The following is a 26,049-nucleotide window of genomic DNA, read 5'->3' on the forward strand; positions in this document are numbered from 1 at the left end:
TTAAAGTCAATAAAAAATTGAATACTTCATATTCTATTAAATATTACATCCCATAAGGGAATCCCAAATATTTCTAGACAATTTTAAAAAAAAAAATTCTATATAAAGTCTTAAAAGTATATATAAAATTTACCAAAGAAGTGATGTCCGTGCAATGCACGGGCCCGACAACACTATTTTTGCGTTCGTGCTAGAAGACAAAGTGCTCCATATTAAAGTCAAAATAAATAATCATGATCAAAGAATTTTATATACAACATGAGGATAATATGTTTATTTTCTCTGCAATATGTGCAAATGAAAGACATAAAAATTGTACCCTTCCAACACGTAATCTAGAGCTTTAGTTGTTGCATATTTTTAAACTTGCTGCATGTTACTGCAAGGTTGTCTCCTTATTTGCCTGTTGTACTTCACAGTTGCCCAAAAACTCTTTGTGATCAAGTTGTCTAGTCTTGTAGGTTAGTATTCCATACCCTGTTTGCATCAGCAATACCATGATACAATGACAGAAGACTCTCTGGTGGTGCTGCAACACATGGTTTAGATTGAAGTAATACTCGAATCCCGACGACTAACATTTTTAAGTGACTAATCTGTGAAAAAAGTAGTAAATGATATGATATCACCCCGTCCTTGCAAAAAGATGTTTTTCCGTCTTTGGGATCTTGTTAAGTAGCTAACTCTTTCTCCCAAAAGTAATTGTATATCGCTTGTGAAGATAAACAATACCCAAGATGTACGCATAATATTCGAAGTCGAGGCGTCTACATTTTTGTTGTGAAACCCAATGAGACCTTATTTGTAGCTAATGAGAATACAGTAACAATGTAAATATGATACCAGTCAACTTATTGCTAATAATACATAAAATAGAAAAGAGAGAATTATGTATTCTTTCAGGCATAAAATTTAAGAAAAGCTATTAAAATCTTTGTTCTCTTTTGGAACTCGAAATTAAGGCTATTACAATCTTTCACTATTGATGTTTTTTCTAATATAGACATCAGTAAGCAAATTACCGATTCCGCTTGTTTCAAGTTCACAGAAGATTTAAACAGGAATTAGTGACGTGGTGACTGAAATTGGACTATATGCAGATTATGAACACCAATAGAAATGCTTTAGAGTAATGTCTATAGGTATAATTTGTGAATAGCATAAGTATGTAAAACTTCCTACCTCCGGCATAACATTTAAGGCCATCTCGAATTGCTCGACAAGCTCTCCCTGGTGGACATCTTGGTCAATTTCTGCCCCCAATATTGAGATTGGAACCTTAATAACTGAAAACCGCAACATATTAGCAACCTATGATTTAAGAATCAGAAACAACCAAAATCGTTAAATTATGAAAAATGTCTTGATCTTGCACTAAATAATGAAATCATGTTCTAATTGAGAAGTAGAAATGAACTATCATGGTAAACACAATATTTTTGAAATATCAAACCAAATAAATGTTTAAAACCATCCCCTCCCCACTGCCACCAGCAGGTGGCATTTAGATAAGTTGTACAGTGACTTCTAGAACGAAAACCTTTTCTACTAAACATTTAGCACCATAGAAATACATGAGGGAAAAGAATTTAGATCAAAGTAACAAAAAAAGATAAAGGTGACATAGTAGTACAGCTATATGATAACTTTTTATCTGGTCAAACTCAGCAAGATGTGGAACTCTGTAAAGAAAAAAGACAACATGAAAATAAAAAATAGAAGTGTAAATTAACCTAAATTCATTTGAAAAACGAAAACTAACATAACTCACTTACCTCTGTTGGAATAAAATAAGACAAGCAGCACAGCATCCTAAGCAATTGGTATGAAATTAGACAGCTTTTGTTAAGCAACAGAATTTACCTTTTGAAAGAGCCACATGAATGCTTAATGAAGACCCAAAAAGATGCCAAATATTCATATACAAACGAACTTTATTTGAAATCTTAAATATCACATACCTAGAAGCTAGTGCATTACTGGAATGATGAGAAAGCCACTGGCTTTTAAACTCAGCTCTTTTAGGTTGCAGTTGCAATAAAAATAATTGTATTCTCTCCGACGATCTCCAATGACATTTGTGCATATCTACTATGGCGTTTCATAATTTTATCAGCGAGTTATTGTTCCTCAGTATACTGTGATCTATGTAATCCACATACTTTGCTTGCTGACATTCCAGTTCCAAGCAATTTTATTTATTTTGTTAAAGTAGTTTTTATAAATTGATTTAATTCTAAGAAACTTTACATTAGCTAAATACACATCTTTATTTGTGGAAACTACTGGACTTGGAGAATTTCTTCATCACATCTACCTGGTGTTGATCCTGGCAATGGAATAATAAATGGAAATAAAAAACAGAAGTGTAAATTAACCTAAATTCATTTGAAAAACGAAAACTAATATAACTCACTTACCTCTGTTGGAATAAAATAAGACAAGCAGCACAGCATCCTAAGCAATTGGTATGAAATTAGACAACTTTTGTTAAGCAACAGAATTTACCTTGTGAAAGAGCCATATGAATGCTTAATGAAGACCCAAAAAGATGCCAAATATTCATATACAAACAAACTTTATTTGAAATCTTAAATATCACATACCTAGAAGCTAGTGCATTGCTGGAATGATGAGAAAGCCACTGGCTTTTTAACTCAGCTCTTTTAGGTTGCAGTTGCAATAAAAATAATTGTATTCTCTCCGACGATCTCCAATGACATTTGTGCATATCTAATATGACGTTTTATAATTTTATTAGCGAGTTATTGCTCCTCAGTATACTGTGATCTATGTAATCCACATACTTTGCTTGTTGACATTCCAGTTCCAAGCAATTTTATTTATTTTGTTAAAGTAATTTTTACAAATTGATTTAATTCTAAGAAACTTTACATTAGCTAAATACACATCTTTATTTGTGGAAACTACTGGACTTGGAGAATTTCTTCATCACATCTACCTGGTGTTGATCCTGGCAATGGAATAATAAATGTATAGACAAGTATAACCAAAATGAGTAATCCAATTAGTATATCGGAATTTTGAAATTTTTGTGGACTCGCCTACTTCAAAGATAAAGAAGAAATTATTTCTATTTGTGGCTGCAGAACCTATTAAATGCGCATAAGTAGTAGTAATGTCTTTGAGAAGGATGAAAATATTATACTTTCCTAACCTTCCTCGGAAGCTAACGGAGGATTAGTAATTGTAGAGTTTCGGTTTCCAGGTTGAATGGCGACCTCTGAAGAAGATAGTGCATTACTTGTATGATGTAACAGTCGTCACTTTAGCTTGCAGTTGCAATAAAATTTATTGTTTTATTTTCGGCTACATTTGTGCATATCGAATACCGCGTGTCATATTCTTATGAGCAAGTCATTGTTCCCGAGTCTTTTCGGGTTATGCAATGTATTGTCTTTGTTCGTTGATATTCCTGTTCCAAGCAAATTTTTATTTTGTTAATATTTAAAATTTGGTTTAATTCTACAAAATTATACATTATACCTAATTTTCTTGATGACACAAAATTAGATTAATAATACCAAACTACAATTGAAACATATGCAAACAATGATAGACGTCTTAAATGTTTTTCCTGAATACAATTATAAATAACATATACATTATTCGCCAATGCTATCTACAAATAAGTAATGTTCCCTGACATAGGAGTATGCCGTAGAAAGGCTGTGGGAAAAAAGAGCAATAATTGTTTCAATTGCTTCAAGCATGCTATCAAACGCTTTAGGTGCGTCATTATTCGTGATGGATTGTAGAACAAGTTCAGCAAATAGGTAAGCAAAATCACAATGGAGTCCAACCAACTCCTTATTCTAACAAGCTTAATTTATAAAAGAAAAAATATGGATGATGTACGAAAGGATATAAATCTCAAATTAAGCAAGACATGGTACAAAAACCAAAACAACCAGAGAAATAAACATAGAGTAGATATTTCCTACCACCAAAAATTTCGGTGCCTCCTAGATTTTCAAATGGAACAAAAATGGCATATTCATCACATGCAATGTTATATGAGCTTTCAAAAATTACATACATACCTAAAACTTCTGTCCAGTAAAAATAAGTAATGTACCTCTTGGATTGTTGACTGGCAGAGGAGTATATTGGAGAAAATCTGTGGAAAAAACAAAGAAATAGAGTCTTGTTCAGTTGCTTCGGCATACTATCAAACAGCTTGGGTGCAGAATATAGTTGAAGTTTGTATAATAAACCCAAAAGAACTGGCGATTACAAACAAAGAAAGTACAGCAAAAGAGAAGCAACCCCTAAAAGAACTGGCAATTACAAATAAAGAAAGTACAATAACAGGTTGTAGAAAAAAATCAAAAACAGAAGGAGATCAGATGAACACCAGAGGGAGAAGGTGATGAAATTACTCACAAAAGGAAAATTACAGAATGAAATTTGACAAAGAGAAGAGAACAGGGTAAAGTACGATAGAGAGAAATAAAAATGTAAGAAACTGATGAAAAGATGATGAAAAGAAAATGGGTGTGACAGCAAGTGTTGCAAGCCAGGTGTCGCACACTTAATAACACGTGTCACCCAACTTTACTGTACAGTTTCTGTTACTTTTTGTACAACTCTTTGCTGCGGTGTTCGTACACCTTCTCCAATTATATATAGTAGTAAAGTAAAGAGTCCGGAACCAAAATGTGGTTCTTTTTGACTCAAAATACGAAAATAAGTGTTAAAAAAAAATTACCAAACTATATATAACGCCACAAAAGTGGCGCTATACAGTAACGGTAACTGCACCGTTACTGTATAGCGCCACTTTTTGTGGCGCTATATTAATTAAAGGTTGACACATCTTACATAGCGCCACTATTAATGGCGCTATACCCCTTATTACCTGACTCCACCAATAATTTCTGGGTTCAATAATTCAAAAGCGTATAAAGCCACTTTTTGTGGCGCTATATACAAAAAAAAAACTTCTCCGGCTAGCCATTTCCTATATAAACATCGTAGAATCGCATATCTTCATTCAAAAAATTTTTTTAACTCTTGTTGGTTTCTATTGTTGTTAAATTCTCCAGCATTTTTTTATTATGTCTGAAGAACGTAGAATAAGAGTATCATTATATTGGGGGGTGGGGGGGGTGAGGTTGTGATGGAGAATAACTCTGTGGGCTACAGTTTACCTGCTAAGTGTAATGTTAAATTGTCACTTTCAATGGAGTACGAAACATTGATATCGTTGTTATGCAAAAAAATGAGTGTGAGAAAATGTTCAGTGATACTCAAAGTAACCGGAAGATATCCGTATTCCGTTACGCCGCAAGGGGTTGCTTTTTACTCAGAGTTTAACATCGACGATGATGACACTTTAAGTGATTTCCTGAGGACTCCGGACGAATGCCGGGAATTTCTTGTAACCACAATGTTGGAGATGTACGTGAAGGTCGAAGACGTTCCAAAAAACGAGGTTGTGTGTAGTAGAGCTAAAATACTACACAATACTACGCTACAAGGCTCTAAATTTTACTACGCTAAAAGGGTCTACGTTTTACTACGCTAAAAAGGTCTACATTTTACTACGCTAAAAAATAATCTAAACTAAACGGCATAAAAACACATAAATATACATGAGGATATTAACAAACACATTTTTTAGACTAATTTACATATTTTTATACAACACTAAAATTAAATCCGGATAAAATTTAACATGCTAGTTTCGGAAAAAATAAACACAAACCGAAATAGAACACATACAAATCAAGTAATATGCATTGTTATAAAAGTTTCAACTTAAAATAAATCGAAATACCTCGATTTAGTAAATAGATCGAAATTTTGACTCCGGAAGAGTGAATCCACAATAACACGAAGTGGGACAACCAATCTTCAACTTTTATGTGCCGGGGGACCCAATTTTTATTTTTTTTAAATGGGGCAGAATCGGGGGGAGGGGACCGGAATAAAATAATGGAGATAAAACGAAGAAGAAGAAGACGGAGGGATTTTTAATAAGGCGTATAACGCCATTAATAGTGGCGTTATGTCAGCCTTTAATTAATATAGCGCCACTAAAAGTGGCGCTATACAGTAACAGTGCAGTTACAGTTACTGTATAGCGCCACTTTTTGTGGCGATATATATAGTTTGGTAACTTTTTTTAACACGTATTTCCGTATTTTGAGGCAAAAAGAACCACATTTTGGTTCCGGACTCGTAAATTGCGAGTAGCTAGTAATATGTTGGTTCGGTTCCAATTTTTTTACTCAATACCAAACCAAACCTCATTGAATTTTTTAATCGGTTTGGTTTGACTTTTCGGTTTGGTGTGATTTCCGATTCGGTTTGTACACCACTAACCAAACATAATCTAAGCCTGAAAAGTTGCCAATTCCTATTATAGTCAAAGCTTTCTATACATTATCGTTTGTTTTGACATGTTTTGGCTTTAATAGTTAATGGCTGTTATACACCTATAATGACATTTACGTTTAAATATTTTTTGAATGTTATCAACAAAAATTATCCAAAAAATAATTTCTTTAATGTTACATATAAAAAATAAAATATTATTTAAATTAAATATTCAAAGATATGCATATTTTACTAATTAAATATTAAAAAGGCTAATATAGTATTAATAAATTCATAACTTTACAGTAATTAAGAATTGTTAATAAAATTCTTTAATTACAAAAAAAGGAACATATTTTAAAATAACTAGAAGGTTAAATTCATTCAATATTGATGGAGAACTCTATAATTGTGGCTTGTTTTGTGGATTCCAATCTCTACTGGCGATATAATACTTGAATTGATGAAGATTTGTGTTCAAACTTTCAGCAAAAAGGTATCTAATACCTTTCCATTGAAGACAATCTAAGAGCTTAACAGTTGCATCTTCTGTCTCAATCTAAGTAGTAGTTGTTTGAGCTCAAAATCTTTAAATTTGTTATTGGTGATCATAGAGATTTTACATGATTATTATAGATGAGTAATTTTATAAAGAGTGTGCTGCTATAAAGATGAATGTTGCTTTTATTAGGTAAAAAATTATTATAGAGGAATAAAGTATAATATAAAAATTTACTTTCGAGAAAAACTTTACTTGATAATAAATAACTAATATATAAGAATGTTGTTACAGAGAAATCAGACGGTTATCACCTTATGTCAATTGCCTCATCTGCGCTTGGACTTATTGGGCTGCCCAATTAACCTCACAATTTCCTGGCCCAACAGTACAGTCACCAATGAATAGCAAGGTTTGGTCTCAATAGCTTTTTGCACAAGTACAGCACAAAAAAAGTCATAATATACCGTCCATTCTCCAACAGTAACACGTGTCCTCCATCGGCGCCAAAAGTGAGATTTCATTTCATTCATTCCTAACAAAAAATCTGTTATGCCAAAAAGATATCTTTTCTGATTATTCTCTTTCTACAACCAAAACCCTAATCCATACTACAAAGGTTCTTCTTCTTTGCTGTTTGATTTTTCACGCTGTTTTTGGCTGCTGAGTAAATTGCAATTCTGTTCATTCTCAATTTTCAACAGTTTTGCTTATTATTTTCAGGTTTGACTATGGCGGATGAAAACATTACCAACGGCGAGGTTTATGACGACGCGCCGGTGGAGATCGCCGTCGACGAAACATCTGATGCTGTGTCGAAAACCTCTGCACTGAAACAGAAGATAGCGGCGCTAGAGCAAGAGAAATCCCAGCTTCTTCACGAGAATGATGTGATCAAACAGAGGATCGAGAAACTGAAGAGCTCAATCGAGGAATCTCAGAACGAAAAATCCGAATTGCTGAAGAAGGTGGAGAACTTCGAGTCGGAGAACAAGGTTTTGGGATCAGTAGCCGCCAGAGCCGCTGAGCTCGAAACCGAAGTCTCTCGCCTTCAACACGATCTCATCACGGCTATGAATGATCTAGAAGGTTCCAATTCCGAGCTCTCAGGGGTAAAATCGACATTAGAGGATTTAAAGAGCAGCGAAAATGAGAAGACCGTGAAACTGGACGCTATTGAGAGCGAAAGGAATCTGTTATTATCGAAGTTGGAAAAACTAGAAGCAAGTGGAAATAATCAGAGAGGAGAAGTAGAAGTGAAAGAAGAAGAAATTAGGGGATTAAAGAAGCATATTGAGGAACTTGAGGGTACTGTTGTGAATAATGAGGAATGGGAAAAGGAGAAGAAAGAGCTTCATATGGTGAAAGAGGAATTGGAGAAGAGGGTTAAGGAAATGATCGCAAGAGCAGCTGAGCTGGAGAAGAAATTGGAGGAAAAAGAAAAGGTTATTACTGAAAGGCTTGTGGCTAGCAATATTAATGGCATTCCTGTTGGTGATTATGATAAGGTTGGTTATTTTGGTGCTGACGTGAATTTGCCAGTGGTGGCTGCTTCATCAGTTGTTGCAGTTGCTGTGATTGGAGTTGTTTGCTATCTTAAATACGGACGAAAAGTGTAAACCCTTAGCTTGGTCTTCAATAAGTTTACAATTTTGATAGCGCTTTTATTATCTTGGGCTATTAGTTAACTTTTTGATCTTACTCGATAATAGATTTAAGGTATTATGGTTATTAGCTAGTGTTGTTGAAGTATGTTTATTCGCTGAGCTGGAGTTGATTGACATATTTTTATTGGTGCTTCTTTACTCATTTCCAGGAGTTTGAATACAATGGTTTTGTTGTTTTTGCGATGTGGTGTAATTGCTCAAAGAGTTGCTGAATCTGTATCTAGTAATGTGTTTGTGTTGAATGACTTCAATTTATTGTCTCGGCTTCCTATAGTGTTGGTGCTATATCTCTGTGATGCGAGTTGTTTCTATGCAATCACACGCCAACCTTTTCGTGGTTTCAATTTCCCTCTGGTCGATTTCGTTACTGATTCCCCTTCCACAATTGTGCTTCAATGTGGAGAAAACAAGTCAATGATCCATATTCTGTACATGTCTTATGTTGCAGTAATGCTTCCTTCTTTGAAAAGTATATTCTGCTTTGCCATGAACTTGCTGGGCTCTAGTTTGTTTAATTGGTTATTACCATCAGCTTGTGAATATTAGCACCTCCAATCTCCTGCGTGGGTCCTTTTTTTCCCCATTGTTTTTATGTGAATCCGGAGTGACTCTTTCCAGCCTTAGGAAAATAAGTTGACTTAAAGCTCTATCCATCATATGGAGTAGAGTGTTCCCTCACATCACAACTGCCTAAATTTAGAGCTATTTGTTCTTCTGTAAAAAAATAACTGCTCCGAGGAAGCAGGTCTGGATGAGCAAATAGCTGGCTATTTTTATTGATTCATCCCTCAGTATCGAGCTGCATATTAGTCCGTGAAGTGCTAAACATGGCTTTATATGTATGTTTCTGTTTTATATGTAGCCTGAAAATTCACGCCGAGTACCTGGTTATGCATATCTGGATATGTTCAAATTTATAATTCTTCAGATTTATCTGATATTTCTTTAACATTGGCCATTTTTCTGCATTTGTCTTTCAGCTGTGTCAGTTCTTGAATTTGGATAGGTGGTTTCACGTTCTTAAGATACCAGTTAGTAGCCCGTAGGGCTTAGTTCAAGTGGCAAAGGTTCACGGACTCAGGTTCGAGCCCTGTACTATGCAAATTAAGCCTAGTATTTAGGTGGCAAAGGGTAGAAGGAGGGGCACCATGATTCCTGAGTTTCAAACACTGTGGTTAGTCCTAAGTGTTGACCCAAGATGGATTTCTCGGCCATTAAAAAAAAAAAGATGGCCAGTTAGTTGTTGGCCTGCTGCCTTTGAAATGCAGGGTAGCTACTACTCGTGTGTGGTGGTGTAGCTTAGGCCTCTGTGGGTCTGTTGGAAAGTTATCTTATTCCGCTCTTGTGGTTTTAAAGACGTTTCTTGAAATCGTGCTAGAGAAGTGACTGCTAGCTGAAGTGTGATAATAAAAACCGGTCTCTTTACCCTCTTATATCCTGAGCATCAGGTTACGATATTGTTTCTTATATGTGTTGACTAAAACACTGTGTTGAATCAGGGTCTGATTGCAGTTTTGAAAACTGGTGAATTCTATACTCAGGATCTTGAAAATGGCTCTTGTAGATTCTCCTAGTAGGTCTAGTGTCGAATAGGTTACTAGATTAAGACTCGTATTTCAGGCTTAACCTTCTCTGCTAAGATGAATATACAAGACTAGACTCGGTTTTATTTACCAGTATGTAGGTAAACTTTAGGAATCTAGAACTGCCAATCCCGGCCCAGGCAATAGTAGTTTCGACTCCCAAGAAATAGAGCATCAGATTGCTAAAGATTACCTGCAGTAGCATAAAGAAAAATAGTTGTACAACTAATTTCTACGGTGACAAAAAGAAAGCACACTGTTAAACTTCTAAATCCTAGCTTTATAGCTTGTGTTGGTCCAAATTCCAGAAATGAAATGCTTGAACCTTATACCGTCCCGACAGGTATTCTCGTAGCTTGAAATATTTTAGCAAACAATCCTGTCATAGTTATATATTGCAATGGCTGAAAGTAAATTATCAAATACAGTACAAACTTTATTCATTAAAAGCCAAGCTACTCAGAAAAAGTACAACAACCATTCTTTACAATAGTTATGTATAAGTTCTGCTTCAAATTAACTGCAGCATGTCCCAACTTCATCACATATTAAAGCTATAAAAAAAGATCGCATAAGTTCTTCAAGTTACCAGCTCAACTTCCTTTAACTTGGAATAGCATGATTTTTTATAGGATGATCCAAATGAAAACGTGAACGTACAATTTGAGAAGAAACAAAAAAAATTCAGCTGCATTATACTGCCTCTTTTCTCCCAAACTTATTCGATCCCTTTAAAATTCTTTATCACTATTTTCAAGTGAAGGGACTTTGAAATCAAATAATCTTACACTTGACACCCTGAATATGCAATCGCGTAGTGCGGTATATGGTATGAGATATGTGTTTGACCGAAAAGTCTTAAACCTTTTTGTTAAACTAATTAGATGAATGATAATAGGTAAATTCTAGTTAAATATAATAAGTTCTAGATTTGAGATTGGTGGGAAGTAACAACCTATAAATCGCATTTAAAGTTATTTAAAGCAAATAAGTAGTTTAATGATATTTTTGTGAATAAATGAAGGAAGGAAGACAAACAATAAATATGATGAATGGCAATAGCTGTAAATAAAGAGAATAATTCACCTAAATGTGTAACAAGGTGGATGATTCTTTTTCTGACAATGATGTAAGATAGCCAAATGTGAGAACATTAAACACTTTATCGGATCTAGTGTGGGAAAGCTTGGAATAACACAGCAAATCGAATCTTGTATAAAGATAATGTTAGTAGTTATGTGAGAGTCAATTTTTCTAGAGAGAACTTATCAAGATAGATAATTGGATCTCCCTATTTCTATCTCTCCTCCTACTTATATGTGACATTCCCCTTACCTAATCAAAGTACAAATACAGAGAATATTCCTCTGAATATTCTTTAGAAATATCTTATTGCTAAACTAGCCGTCTTGACCAATCTGAGTGCTCGACCTCGGCATTCACTGCTCGACTTGCCAATGTTGCTTTTTAAGCGTGACCTCGGCCTAATTGATTCTTGATTTCCCTATTTCAGGCGAGGTCTATTCGATTAGATTTTGACCCATACAGTTAGTCCATCCACCCGTCGAGGTTGCTTTTGGGCGAGCTCGGTGGGCGGACTTCGCCAGTTGTAATTTTGAGAAATCTGAGCACATTGGCCAAGGAGTGACCCTTTTATGGTGAGGTGGTGACGTGGTGCTTCAAGAGTCACACCTGACCGTTACATCAGTTTGAAATGACAGCATTTCATCATGCGTCATTATGGCGCATGTTTCCCACATGTTACATCGTTTCCCGTGCCTCTTCCATTTCAAAATTAATGAGGCGGCGTTTGGGCTGACCATATTCTTATAAATAGGGATAGACACTCCTCATTTGAATTGTTTCATCTCTAGAGCTTTTGAAACCTGAGTTCTTTTCTTCTTCGAGTTTCCAGTTTCTATGTTTTCTTTCTCCCTTCAGTATTTTTTGATATTGTCATCTCTTTCACCTTTGCATTTCTTTTTCGCATACAATCAGAAAAATGACTAGTGCTTCCTCTGATCCTATAATGTTGGTTGTGGAAGCACCTCCTCATGAGGAAAGAGCAGCCATGGTAGAAGATGAAAACTTCCCTACCATGGATGAGATAATTCCACGTTCCGGGAAGGCTAGGTCAGGCTTCAAGAACCTACCTGAGCGTGAACCTGAACCCGTCGTTCCTGCGATGGATACGGCAGCGATCACTGCGTTTAGGGTTAAGTGGTGGATCTCGGCCCACGTTGAAATCATCCCCGCTGGTAGTGATGTAGTGCAAATACATCGCCCATGGTACTGCGCATTTTATGTGTACCCGTTTGTCGTTGGTTACACGCTTCCTCTTCCTTCCTTGGCGGAGGATTTTTACCGTTTTTACAATGTATGCCCAGCTCAGCTCTCTCCGTACATATACAAGCTTTTCCTTATGCTTATCAAGTACGTGGAGCTGTCCAACCGTGGTATTTCTCTCCGCCATCTGCTTCATCTCTTTGCCCCAAGTTTTCATAGGGCACGATGATTCATATGCGCTACTGTGGGATCAAGGGGTTGGTGGTGAAAATGGAAGATAAAACTAATCGTTGTTTTTAGGAAAATTTCTTCTACGTGAAGGTAGAGCACGTGGTATCAAACCCCAGCGGATTCCCCGAGTAGTGGAACTTTGCTCGTAAGTATTTTTCTTCCAAATGACTTCGTTGTTTATTTTGGGTAATCTGATCGTTCTCCTTCTATTTTTGCAGCCGAGCGGGATCCTCCTTCGCCAATCGTTGACATTTGCGATTGGGTGAGTCAGGTTTTGCCTCACACTGTGGGGATTCGTGAGTGGTCGCACTTCAATGAGAGGTTTGGGCGTAGACCTACGGCCGGTGAGTTACCTTTGATTTTTATTGTTGACCTTTATACCGTTGTTTCTATCTTCTCCTATTTATCTTTGTGTATAGGTCGGAGGGCTTCAAGGAGGGCGACGGCTCCTACGCCTACTTTTCGCTAGTTGGGTATTTCGACCGAGCACGTACTCGCTATAGCTGCAAGAGAACCTGCTCAAGCCGCTGTTATTCTTCAGACCCTGGCCTCACACGGTCTTAGTAGCCAGGTTACTGCCACACTTGTTGAAATTCCAGCTTCTACAGTGTTTCACTTGGTCGATGAGTCGGACCAGGGCAAAGATGGAGAGGCTCCACTAGAAAGGCGACGGGTAAAGGCTGATAAGAGAGTGGTCGGAGAAGAGCCGGTGGGTAGTGGACCTGAGTTGACTACGGCCGAGCCGGGGGCGGTATGGCCTTGGATGTGGAGACCGTACCTCCTTCAAACGTAGAGATCACCTTCATGGAGGAAGGGGGCGACCAGAAGTGGATGTGATCACTCCTTAGAGTGGTCCATCAACATCAGGGCAGGCCAACGTTCCCTCTTCGGTTGAGGAGAGGGAGAATAGAGTGATCGTAGATGATTACGAGTCTGGCTCCGATGTCGATCACGAGGAGGCGAGGATATTCAACGAAGGGCTTATGCGTGTCGAGTGAGAACGGATGGATCCTCTCGCTCGATCATAATTCCTTTGGATTGCGATTTGTTGGAGGATACAGTGAGCATGTTCCCCTCCATTGCTCCTCTTTGCTCTATCTCCGAAAACATGACTCTTCAGGCGCTCCGGGATTTTGACTTGTCACTGGGCATATCCGGGATGGCTCTAAGGGTAAGTTTTTGTATTATTTCTGCAACTTGCATCTTTTTCTTCTATTTACTGGTTTTCTTCTTACTCTCTTTTTCTTTTTCAGACTTTCATTTTAGAGGTTGAGAATGCCCGCCGAGAAGAGAGGCCAAGGTCATTTTTCAGAAGATGGCTGCGAAGTATATCCGTTATCATGACAAGTACTGTGAGATGCGTGCACGGCTTAGAGCAGGTGGTAACCCCCAGTCCCTTAGGAAGGAGTTGGATTTGAAGGACGAGGAGCTTGTGCAAACTATTGGCAGATGCAGTGAGCTTGAGGGGTTGCTCAGGGCCAAGTACGAAGAACTCTAGGTAAGCAAGGGGGTCGTGGCCGATTGCGTCGACCTTCAAATGCAGGTGGCGACCTTGCGGGATAAGCTTGAGAAAAGCTCAATTAGAGTTGTCGGTCTGAGTAATGAGTTGACTAAGAAGGTGGCCGAATTGGTGAGGTCCGAGGAGGCTCGGCTAGCGGTTGTGGCAAAGGCGGCGGCATTAGAGAGTGCTATCTGAGTCCTTAGTTCTGAGCGTGCAAACGATGCAGAGACGGCTGTGCTGAGGGAGTCACGACTTGATGAGTGGATTGGTGGTCGTGAGAAAGAAGTTGAGAGCCTATGTGAGCAGGTCGCTGCCCTCGAGGTTGAGACGGCACAGTTGTTGGTTCGACCTTCTTCCTCTCGTGCTTCCACTTTTCCCAATGTTCCTCGTGATTTGTACGAGATGTGGATCCATGCTGAGGCAAATCTGGACATATATAGGAGATTGATGGCGGAGGGGAAGGTTCCCGATACCGACTTCAAAGATGCTCGTGTTAAGGCACGTGATGCCAGGCTTGCTTGTGGTTATAACCCGCCACGCCGGGGAACAACGATGATGAAGAGGACTTGGACGAGCTTGCATACAATCCTTGGTACGATGATGAGTACGCTGATGGTGCAGGTGAAGGTAGAGATGGTGCTGCTGGGTCGGGTGGCGAAGGTGACGATGGCGCAGGCGGAGATGATGCAGTGGGACTTTTTTGTACTTAGTTTTTTTTTTGCTCTTTTCTCTTTTTCTCTCTTTTTTTTGGAGGGGGTCTTTTTGGCCCTTTGTAAGATACTCTATTTTGGAATGGAATGACTGTTGTCTTTTAACTGTATGTTTTGGCTCTGATGTTCTAAACGTCAATACCACACAAGAGGGGGTGATTTGTGTGGTACCCAATTTTTCGATCTAGAAGAACCTGGTTCTTCTAGGTGTTCTAACTACCACTGTTGCGGAATTAAAAGTACAGAAAATAAAGAACACAGAGATTTTTACGTGGAAAACACCTGGCTCAAAAGGTGAAAAAACCACGACCTACTACTCAGTAGGATTTTCCCAAACATCCACTAAAATCACTAAGCCAAAACAGCATTTACAAAACCTCTTTGTAAACTTAAGGATTAACTCTAATCCCTGTGTAGCACACAGCCTCAACTGTTGCGACACCTTCAAGTTAGCCTATAACTTGAACACTCAAAGTACCTATTACAAATGCTTCTATGAAAGCTGAAAAGGTACAACTTTAAACCACCTACTACAATTGAACTAAAATAAGAATAAACACAACGGAACTGGTTAGCTTCACGTTTACACACTTGAATCACACACGAACTGCTTGCAAAAAGCGTTGCTATTTTGCTCCCTATTCATGTTTAACTTCTGCGTATGTGCAACACCTGTAAAAGAGAACAATCACTGTTATTTAATGAGTTAGTAATCAGAGTTTGATTGAGACTCAATTGTTGATCTTCCATCGAAGTTGAGTCCTTGTACAATACAAACTCCAACCCTATACTTTATCCGGATTGTGTCCTCTTCCCATAAGGAGACTTTCTCTCCTCATCCAATATGCAACCTTTTCGATCAGTTCAGGAGATATTGCTGCTTGATCACTGAGACTTATCTCCTTCACGTGTATCTCTCATGTCTAGGTTGATAAATATTGTGCCTCACATGATGGTCCTGGTCCATGACTGAGTTTATTTGTCATTCTTCAAAACTTCACTTGAACTTGGGCCAACAAATTCCCCCTTTTTGATGATGACAAACTCTGTGCTTTTACTAATCAAAGAACCTGTAGGAACTCAGCTTGACTATCAACACATTAACTTAGAATTTTAACTTATCATCAAGGACCAAGTTTAATTAGGTTATAAATATCACATTATTCAGAATAAAGAGTAAAGAACAATATCTCTTCCCCCTTTTGGCATCATCGAAAAGTTGCATATATTGTGAATCCCAGATTTTAGTAATTACTCATGGACACTTGGGCAACTGCAAGTGAAAACATGGATGAAATCATCAATAATAAACAAACATATTCAAACTATTAAGATCAGAATCTTCATAGAACAAGAGAAACAACAGTTGTCATTGATAAGATATGTTTCCACCAACAAACCACAAAAAGAAAGAAAAACTTCTAAAACATGAGCAAAAAAACAGAAAAAGTCCTTAATCTAGGTCACTGGGGTACTAGACTGGTTCAGAAGTCAACAACTAGACATCCTAAGGCTTGGAGTAACTAGAGGGCTGGGTTTGGAGAAGGTTGAGCATATTCTGAAGCATCCCATCACTCTTCTCCTTTTCTTTTGCTAGCTCAGTTCTAAGGCCATCTCTTTCAGTTTCTAGTTCAGCTACACGAGCATGGAGCCTAGCAATTTCAGCATCCTTAGATCCACACTCTTGAACCAAAGCCCTAACCTTGCTGTTCACAAGTGTTTTCAGAGATGAACCAGGTTCAACTGAGGTGGCATTGACTGAATAGTCACAGGCCAGAAGAGTCTTGATGCGAAAGTGTTCCTTGCTTGATGCCATCTCCCATTTCTTCAAAGGCACATTCAGCCTGTCCAGAACAGTAGTCAATATGAACCCATATGGGGTGGCATGAGCCTTGGAGCCATTTATGACCCTGTCCAGTAATTTGACAATAAAGGCAGGCCAATTGATCTGCATTCCTCTCACAAGGCACTCCATAAGAACCAGGTCCATGTAGTTGGTAGTCTGCCTCCTCTCCTATCTGGTCAGTAGGCACTTGTTAACAAATTCAAACAAGACCTTGTGTTCAGGCCTCATCTCACTTTTCTGCACAAACCTGGCTTCAGGCACATCTTTAGCAGTTGCGACATCACAAAAATTCCTAGTGATTTGAAGAGCAGTAGGGAGAGAATCTACACATGGTCACCTTTGCCTTGTATAATCATCATACCCCTCACTAGGTATGTCTAGAATCTTACCCAATTTGAGTGCATCAAACTGCACCCTTACTCCTTTCACCAGACTAGTGACTACCCCATTCTTCACTGTGGCATTGGCCATAAACTCAATCAATTCTTTCCTAGCCAGCCTCCCATCCATTTCAAGGACCATGTCCTTCCAACCTTGTACAGCTAGGGCATCCACCAGTCTTCTCATTCCTGGCTCATCCAGATCTCTCAACAGTCTTCCTTTCAAAAAAATTCTTCTGCCAAAGATGGCAAACCTATTTTGTTCCTTTTCAGATTTCTCTTCTTCTTCTTCTCCACTCCATTCTTCTTCTTCCTCAGTAATTTTTACCTGCTTACCTTTCACTGCAGATCTGGTTCTTTTGTCTAAAGAGGGTTCAACATATACATCTTCATAGGAAGACTTCTTGGAAGAAGCCTTGGCCCTTTTTGGTTTGGGTGTAGGAACTTCCACAGTTGTTCCCCTTTATTGATGGACCAGTTCCATCTCCTCTTCTTTTTCTTCTGCAACCTTAGAACTCTCCACAACCTTTGCTTTTCCCTTCTCCTTCTTTTTCTTCTTGCTTTCGCCTAGAGCTTTCTGTAACTCAGCTTCACTTTGTTTGACCCTGTTTCTAGTGGCTCTTCCCTTAGGTACTGAAGGTATAGTAGGTTTTGGGAATGACATTTTGCTTTTCTTTGTTGGCTTGGAAGAAGTTGGAGCCTTTTGTGTGGAAGCTTTTCGCTTCTTTGGATCATAACTGGCCCCAACCCTCTTCGGAAGATCAGCCAGTGTTTCCTCAGCAGATGAACCAGGTTCGTCTTGTTGCTTGCTTAGATGCACAATCCTTTCAGCCGCCTCCCCAGAACCACTTCCCCCCTGACTTGTTGCCACCTTCTTCAACACCTCCACAAATAGCCAGAACTTTTTCTTTCCCATTTCCCCTCTCATCACCACTTGCTCCCTCTCTCTCTTTTTCTTTCTTTTTACCCCCACTTCTACTAGATTCAGCCCCCTTTACATCTTTGACAGGACCAACCAAGACAAACCTATTTTCTATATTTTGAACCACAGTAGAGAATACCACACAAGAACTTACCTCACCAGGGGTTTCTTGAATTTTATCAGTGTCAGAAGACCCATGTTCTTCACCTTCGCTGGCAGAAATAAAAGCTTCAGACTCAGAGCTTGAGTCAGATTCTTGAGTAGGACTTTCCTTCCTCTGTCTAGCCTTCAATTTCTCATTTAGAACTTTTCTTTGAGCTCCAGAAGCTACAATTTTTCTGGCCAACATTTTTTGCCTACGAAACCTAGGGTTTGGGGTTTCACTAGGGGGTGTAGATGAGGATGTATTAGAAGGGGATACTGGTGGGGGGAGTGCCAGGATTATCTTGGGGGTTATTCATGGTGGATTGTTTCTTGAGAAAAATTTGGGAATTTTTGGAGACAAGAAGGGCGATCAGAACTTGAGAAGAGTTTTGACGGTTTTGGACTAATGAAGAAGAGGTGTGGTATATATTTAAATATGATTAGAATTAAATGCAGTAACGACAGCTTTTTTAGAAGTCAATTAGAAGTCTAATCAAGGTGTAATTCCGGTCTCTTAGTGATTATTAGGCATCACAAGATTTTAGGCAAAAATCCCGGTTTTTAGAGTTCTAGGGGAGCAAAACTGGTTCAATGCTCAACGAATAGAGTTTCTGGGAATTTGATGAATGTAGGACTTCTGCTCATGATTGGAAAAATAATCTTTCTAATTGTGTAGAGTATAGAAAACATATCTGAGCTTTTCATATGAACACATACTGATGAACCAGGTTCTTTATATAGAACTCTCTTGAACATGTCTCAAATGCCAAAATAAAAGAAACTTTGTAAGAGATCGGTGAATCACATGTCACAGGAGTATACTAATTAAAGTATGAAACTGAGTAAGAATTGATCTAGATATTTACACAAAGTTAGAACTCCTAACCAATATTTTTAAAATTGTGCATTCTCAACTGGACCTATTAGCTGATCTTAATCATCCCTAATTCCAACCTGTTCCTCTCAAAGTTTTCTCTACTTAGTGCTTTAGTGGAAATGTCGGTTATTTGTTTATCAGTAGCACAGAATTCTATTGAAATCAATCCTTTCTCATAGTTATCTCTTAAGAAGTGGTGTCTAACATATATGTGTTTAGTCCTCTTATGATGAACAGGGTTCTTTGTCATACTTATAGCACTAGTGTTATCACAGAATATTGGGATACATCCCACTTCAATTCTAAAATCTACCAGTTGTTGTTTGATCCATAGAAATTGAGCACAACAAGAAGCAACAACAACGTACTCAGCTTCAGCAGTAGATAGGGCCACAAAATTTTGCTTTTTGGTAGCCCATGACACAAGACATGAACCAAGGAAGTGTGCCATACCTGAGGTGTTTTTCCTGTCCACTAAGAAACCTGCATAATCAGCATCAACATATCCTACTAGATCAAAATTACTACCTTTAGGATACCAAAGACACAGATCAGTGGTGCCTTTCAGATATCTCAGTATCCTCTTTACAGCAGTCAAGTGGGACTCTTTTGGATTTTCCTGAAAACGAGCACAAAGCCCTTCACTGAAAACAATGTCAGGTATGCTTGCAGTAAGATACAAGAGTGAACCAATCATACCCCTATACAACTTTTGATTAACTGATGAACCAGGTTCATCAATATCTAATTTAGTGGCAGTTGCAATGGGTGTGTCTATTTCTTTAGAATCCTCCATTTTAAACTTTTTGATTAGCTCTTTTGTATACTTCTGCTGATGGATCATGGTTCCATTTGGACTTTGTTTGATCTGCAAGCCTAAAAAGAAGTTAAGCTCACCCATCATGCTCATTTCAAACTCACTCCCCATTAGTTTTGCAAAGTCCTTACTCAGCCTATCAGTGGTAGCCCCAAATATGATGTCATCCACATATATTTGCACAACAAGGAGATCTTTACCTTTTCCCTTAAAAATAAGGTACTATCAATTTTACCTCTTTTGTAACCATGCTCCAGTAGGAATTTGGATAGTCGTTCATACCAAGCTCTTGGGGCCTGCTTGAGCCCATAGAGAGCCTTGTCTAACTTGTACACATGCTCAGGACATTCCTTGCTCTCAAACCCTAGAGGTTGTTTCACAAACACTTCTTCCTTTAGGTAGCCATTCAGGAAGGCACTTTTGACATCCATCTAATGAAGAGTGAATTCCATGTGTGCTGCAAAGGCTATGAGGAGTCTGATTGCCTCTATTCTTACAACTGGAGCAAATGCCTCATCATAGTCTATGACCTCCTCTTGGCTGTATCCTTGTACCACCAGTCTTGCTTTGTTTCTTATAACTGTTCCATCTTCATCAAGTTTGTTTCTGAAAATTCATTTTGTACCAATGACTGATCTGTCCTTGGGTCTCGGAACTAGATGCCAAACTTGACTTCTTTCAAATTGGTTGAGTTCATCCTGTATTGCATTCACCCAATCTGCATCCTGCAAAGCCACAACAATATTTTTAGGTTCAATAAGAGATAGGAAAGCATCAAAAGCATAGAGATTCTTTAGCTGTGATCTGGTTTTGACTCCAGATGTTGGATCAGTAATAATGTTCTCAATGGGATGAAAACTTTGATACTTGTGAGGTTTCACAACCAACTAGTTTCTGCTATATGTCTCTCCCATGTTCTGTTGCTGAGGAACAGGTTCATGAACAGGTTCCTCTAGGGGGTTTGATTCAATTTCTCCTTGATTAGTTCCCCCTGTCAGGTTACCCTGATTTGAAGGACCTGTTCCATCACATGTTCCTTCTTTTGATGCCACTTTGACTTATGTTGGGGATTCAGTCAATTCCTTTACCAATCCAATGGCTTCATCTTCACGTTCCTGTCTCTCAGAAAGAATGTTAGTTTCATCAAATACTACATGTACACTTTCTTCTACCCACAGAGTTCTTTTATTAAACACTTTATATGCTTTCCTATGTGAAGAATATCCCAAGAACACTCCCTCATCACTTCTGGGATCAAACTTACCTAGGGAATATTTTCCATTATTGTGCACATAGCACTTGCAACCAAATGCCCTAAGATGGGATATGTTTGGTTTTCTCCCTTTAAGTAACTCATAGGGAGTCTTCTCTACCATAGGTCTAGTCATGCATCTATTGATTATGTAACATGCAGTGTTTACAGCCTCTGCCCAGAAGTTGTGGGGCAATTTACTAGAAAGCAGCATGGTTCTAGCCATGTCCTCAATAGTTCTATTCTTCCTTTCAACTACGCTATTTTGTTGAAGCGTCCTAGGGGCAGACAAATTATGATCTATACCATTTTCATCACAGAATTCAGCAAACTTGGAATTTTCAAATTCAGTTCCATAATCAGACCTAATGGATGCAAGTTGATTTCCTAATTATTTCTGAGTTTTTCTAACAAATGCAATAAACATGTCAAATGCTTCATCCTTGGAGGTTAGAAATAGAACCCAGGTAAATCTAGAATAATCATCGACAAACACCATTACGTATTTCTTTCCACCTCTACTCATGGTTCTCATTGGACCACATAGATCCATATGGACCAGTTCCAACAACTTGGTTGTACTTACCATTTTCTTGCTTTTGAAGGATGATCTTACCTGCTTCCCCTTGCACATGCCTCACAAACTTTGTCTTCCTTGAACTTGATATTAGGTAACCCTATCACCAAGTCTTTGGAGACTAATTTGTTTAGCTGATTTAGACTTGCATGACCAAGTCTTTTGTGCCACAGGAGGGGATCATTAACCAACACACTTAAGCAAGTGAGTTCATTTTCTGAGAGAGTAGACAAATCTACAATGTAAATATTGTTAACTCTTTTTCCCTGCAAAACAATATTGTCAGTGGTAAGGTTAATCACAAAGCATTTGGTAGAGGTAAAAGCTACAAGATTACCTCTGTCACACAATTGTGACACACTTATTAGGCTATATTTCAAGCCATCTATCAGGTAGACATTCTCTATGGAATGAGAATCTGTTTTGCCTACCTTTCTAACCTCAATGATCTCACCTTTCTTTCCATTACCAAAAGAGACATTACCTCCTTTTAAGTCCTCAAGTGAAAGGAACTGGTCCTTGTTCCCAGTCATATGTTTTGAGCAGCCACTATCCATATACCATATTTGGCTCATCCCTTTCACTTGGACCTCTTGTTCATCATATGATTCTTCGATGGCCATCAGTGCTTACTCTTCTTCAGCTTCATCTTCTGAGTCTTCATCTGAAGTTTCTCCCCAAGCAGCAACCATAGCCTTGGTTGAACCTTTGTTCCTTTTTGGTTGAACCTGTTCCTTCTTCCTGTTCCTTCGTTTAGCCCTTTCTTTCTTCCACTCGATTTCCCATTGAGGGCGGATCTTGATCATGTGATCAATCTTACCACACTTGTAGCAACCCTCATTGGTCTGTTTCTCAGGAGCTCTTGACTTGTTGAAGGTTGTACCTCTTGAAGAACCCTTTCCTCTCATCAGGTACTTTTTGAAATCTCTAGTGATCATAGCCATCTCATCATCTTCCAGATCTGAACCTTCAGCAATTCTGAGAGCTAGGCTTCTCTCCTTCTTGGGTGTATCCATCTTCATGGTTTGCCTTCTCAGTTCATAAGCAGTAAGATTTCCAATCAGTTTATCCAGTCTGAGAGTAGCAATATTTTTGGATTCCTGAATGGCAGTGATTTTGCTTTCCCATGAGACTGGCAGAACCCTTGTCAGGATTTTCTCAACCTTGTCTTCTTCAAGAATAATCCTTCTAAGAGACTTAAGTTCATTTGCCAGTATAGTGAACCTAGTATACATCTCTTGGATAGTTTCTCCTTTCTCTATAGTAAAATTCTCATATTGAGAATACAACAGTATTTCTCTCGATCTTTTTACTTGAGGTGTTCCTTCATGAACCACTTGCAAAGTGTCCCATATCTCCTTAGTAGTAGTACAACTTTGGATCCTGATGTACTCATCTGGACCTAGTCCACACACAAGCCATTTCTTGGCCTTAGCATTTTTCTCCCACTTTTTTAGGTCTTCAGCAGTGCAGTCAGCCCTTGTCTTTGGCACATCCACTCCTTCCTCATTTTTCATTTTAGTTGCCAAAGAACCATCAGTGACTATGTCCCAGAGTTCATAGTCTTCTCCTATGATGTGATCCTTCATCCTATTCTTCCACTAAGAGTAGTACTGTCCATTGAACAGTGGAGGCCTGGCAGTGGATTGCCCTTCCCAGTTCCTAGGTGGTGCACTCATGTTGATCTTTTCCTAAGGTGTTAGCCTCTTCAAGGATAACCTGCTCTGATACCAATTGATGTTCTAAACTTTAATACCACACAAGAGGGGAGTGATTTGTGTGGTACCCAATTTATCGATTTAGAAGAACCTGGTTCTTCTAGGTGTTCTAACTACCACTATTGCGGAATTAAAAATATAGAAAATAAAGAACACAAAGATTTTTATGTGGAAAATACCTGGCTCAAAAGGTGAAAAAGCCACGACCTTCTACTCAGTAGGATTTTCCCAAACATCCACTAAAATCACTGAGCCAAAATAGCATTTACAAAACCTCTTTGTAAACCTAAGGATTAACTCTAATACCTGTGTAGCACACAGCCTCAACTGTTGCGACACCTTCAAGTTAGCCTATAACTTGAACACTCAAAGTACCTATTACAAATGCTTCTATGAAAGCTGAAAAGGTACAACTTTAAACCACCTACTACAATTGAACTAGAATAAGAATAAATACAACGGAACTGGTTCTTCTATCTCGTTCAAGTAGCTTCATGTGTGCACACTTAAATCTCACATAAATTGCTCGTAAAATTGCCTTGCTCGTTTGCTCTCAATTTAGTTTAACTTATGCGTATGTGCAACACCTGTAAAAGAGAACAATCACTGTTATTTAATGAGTTAGTAATCAGAGTTTGATTGAGACTCAATTGCTGATCTTCCATCGAAGTTGAGTCCTTGTACAATACAAACTCCAACCCTATCCTTTATCCGGATTGTGTCCTCTTCCCATAAGGAGACTTTCTCTCCTCATCCAATATGCAACCTTTTCGATCAGTTCAGGAGATATTGTTGCTTGATCACTGAGACTTATCTCCTTCACATGTATCTCTCATGTCTAGGTTGATAAATAATGTGCCTCACATGATGGACCTAGTCCATGACTGAGTTCATTTGTCATTCTTCAAAACTTCACTTGAACTTGGGCCAACAGGCTCTTTTTGTTTTTCTTCGTACCTTTGTAAGAGTTCTTAACTTGGTTGACATGACCGAGGTCAAATGTTGATTAATTTGAGCGAGGTTGAACACTGGTTGATTCGAACAAGGTCGAATGTTTAATAAATTTCGAACGAAGTTGAATGTTAATGGATTCTAACAGAGTCAAATGTGAGTCGATTCGAACGAGGTCAAATGTAAGTCAATTTGAACGTCAAATGTGAGTCGTTCGAATGAGTTCGAATGTTGATAAATTCGAGCGAGGTAAAATATGAGTCTATTCAAACAAGGTTGAATGTCTAACTCTTCAAATGATTCGAACGAGTTTGAATATAAATAAATTCGAGCGAGGTTGAATGTGAGTCTATTCGAACGAGGTCGAATGTCTGACTTTTTAGATGATTTGAACAAGGTCGAATGTGAGTCGATTCGAGCGAGGTCGAATGTATGATTTTTTAAATGATTCGAACGAGGTCGAATGTAAATAAATTCGAGCAAGGTCGAATGTGATTCTATTCAAACAAGGTCGAACATCTGACTCTTAAATTGATTCGAACAAGGTCGAATGCGAGTTGATTCAAGCGAGGATGAATGTCTGACTCTTTAAATGATTCGAATGAGGTCGAATGTAAATAAATTCGAGCGACGTCGAATGTGAGCCTATTTAAACGAGGTTGAATGTTTAATTCTTTAAATGATTTGAACAAGGTCAAATGTCTGATTCTTTAAATGATTTAAACGAGGTCGAATGTAAATAAATTCGAGCGAGGTTGAATGTGAGTTTATTCGAATGATGTCGAATGTCTGACTTTTTAAATGATTCGAACGAGGTCGAATGTTTTGACTTGGCATAATATATGAACTTGGTGGAGATAAATTCATGCGTGCATATTTTGCTTTGTTTATACATCTATTGGAGAAGTTTACATACATTGGAGAAATTTAATACATTGTAGTTTGCATGTTTTTCTGAAGTCCCAGTTCATCTAGTCCCTTCATTGGTCGACCTGGAAAAGTAGTAGATAGGTCGAGCAATGAACTTATACTAAAAACTCTGAGACACTCTCTTCGTCACCTCGTTAAAAACCTCCCCGAGAAAACCCAATCAGGACAAAACTCGGGTAAGGGAAAAAAGAGTACGACTTGAGAGACGTCTATCCTTAGAAGTTAAAGTATTTGAGGTGGACGACATTCCAATTGTTTGGTAGTAATTTTCCTTCCATTGTTTCCAGTTGGAATGACCCTTTGCTTGCTGCCGCTGTGATTTGTATGGGCCATCCCAATTGGTTCCCAGTTTGCCTTTTCGTGGGTCTTTGCTTGCTTGTGTTTTGTCTTTGAGTATGTAATCCCCGATTTTGAGTGGCCTGACTTTGGCTTTTTTGTTGTAGTAATGCTATGCCTGTTGTTTTTGAGATATTATTCTTATGTAGGCCATGTCTCTTCGCTCTTCGGCTTCATTGAGGTCTTACATTCTGTTCTCGTTGTTGCTTTGCCCGCTTTCATTTGAGTATCTCAAACTGGGCTCCCTGACCTCGACTGGTATCATTGCATCATTCCCATATACTAGTGAGTATGGTGTTTCCCATGTGCTTGTCTTTGGTAAGGTGCGATATGCCCATAATATTTTTGGTAGCACTTCCGGCCACAGTCCCTTGGCATTTTCGAGTTTCCTTTTCATGGTGTTCAATATTGTTTTGTTTGAGGATTCTGCCTGACCGATGCTTGCGGGGAGATTTGGCGTGGAGGGTATTCTTTTGA

At 38.4% G+C, this 26,049-nt stretch overlaps 1 protein-coding gene and 1 long non-coding RNA gene across 6 annotated transcripts; one reads left to right on the plus strand and one right to left on the minus strand.

Annotated features, from left to right (window-relative positions):
• Window positions 1–208: 208 nt before the first annotated feature.
• Window positions 209–4,537, minus strand: LOC107796878 (uncharacterized). Of its 5 annotated transcripts, none has more exons than XR_012695716.1 (4): window positions 4,408–4,525; window positions 4,100–4,141; window positions 3,179–3,436; window positions 209–2,733 (listed from the first exon to the last, which is right to left on the minus strand). It is a non-coding gene; the product is annotated as an uncharacterized LOC107796878 (long non-coding RNA). The 5 variants fall into 5 exon arrangements; XR_001650533.2 differs by having other exon boundaries at window positions 209–529; window positions 1,183–3,436; window positions 4,408–4,524; XR_001650536.2 differs by having other exon boundaries at window positions 209–767; window positions 1,183–3,436; window positions 4,408–4,524.
• A 2,788-nt stretch (window positions 4,538–7,325) lies between these two features.
• On the plus strand, window positions 7,326–8,691 carry LOC107816865 (uncharacterized). Its single transcript, XM_016642607.2, has 2 exons — window positions 7,326–7,463; window positions 7,568–8,691. The coding sequence occupies exon 2, from the start codon at window positions 7,576–7,578 to the stop codon at window positions 8,461–8,463; it is 888 nt and encodes a 295-aa protein (XP_016498093.1). The 5' UTR covers window positions 7,326–7,463; window positions 7,568–7,575; the 3' UTR covers window positions 8,464–8,691.
• Window positions 8,692–26,049: the final 17,358 nt, after the last annotated feature.

The sequence above is a fragment of the Nicotiana tabacum genome, chromosome 10 (genome assembly GCF_000715075.1).
Source record: "Nicotiana tabacum cultivar K326 chromosome 10, ASM71507v2, whole genome shotgun sequence".
Classification (NCBI taxonomy): Eukaryota; Viridiplantae; Streptophyta; class Magnoliopsida; order Solanales; family Solanaceae; genus Nicotiana; species Nicotiana tabacum.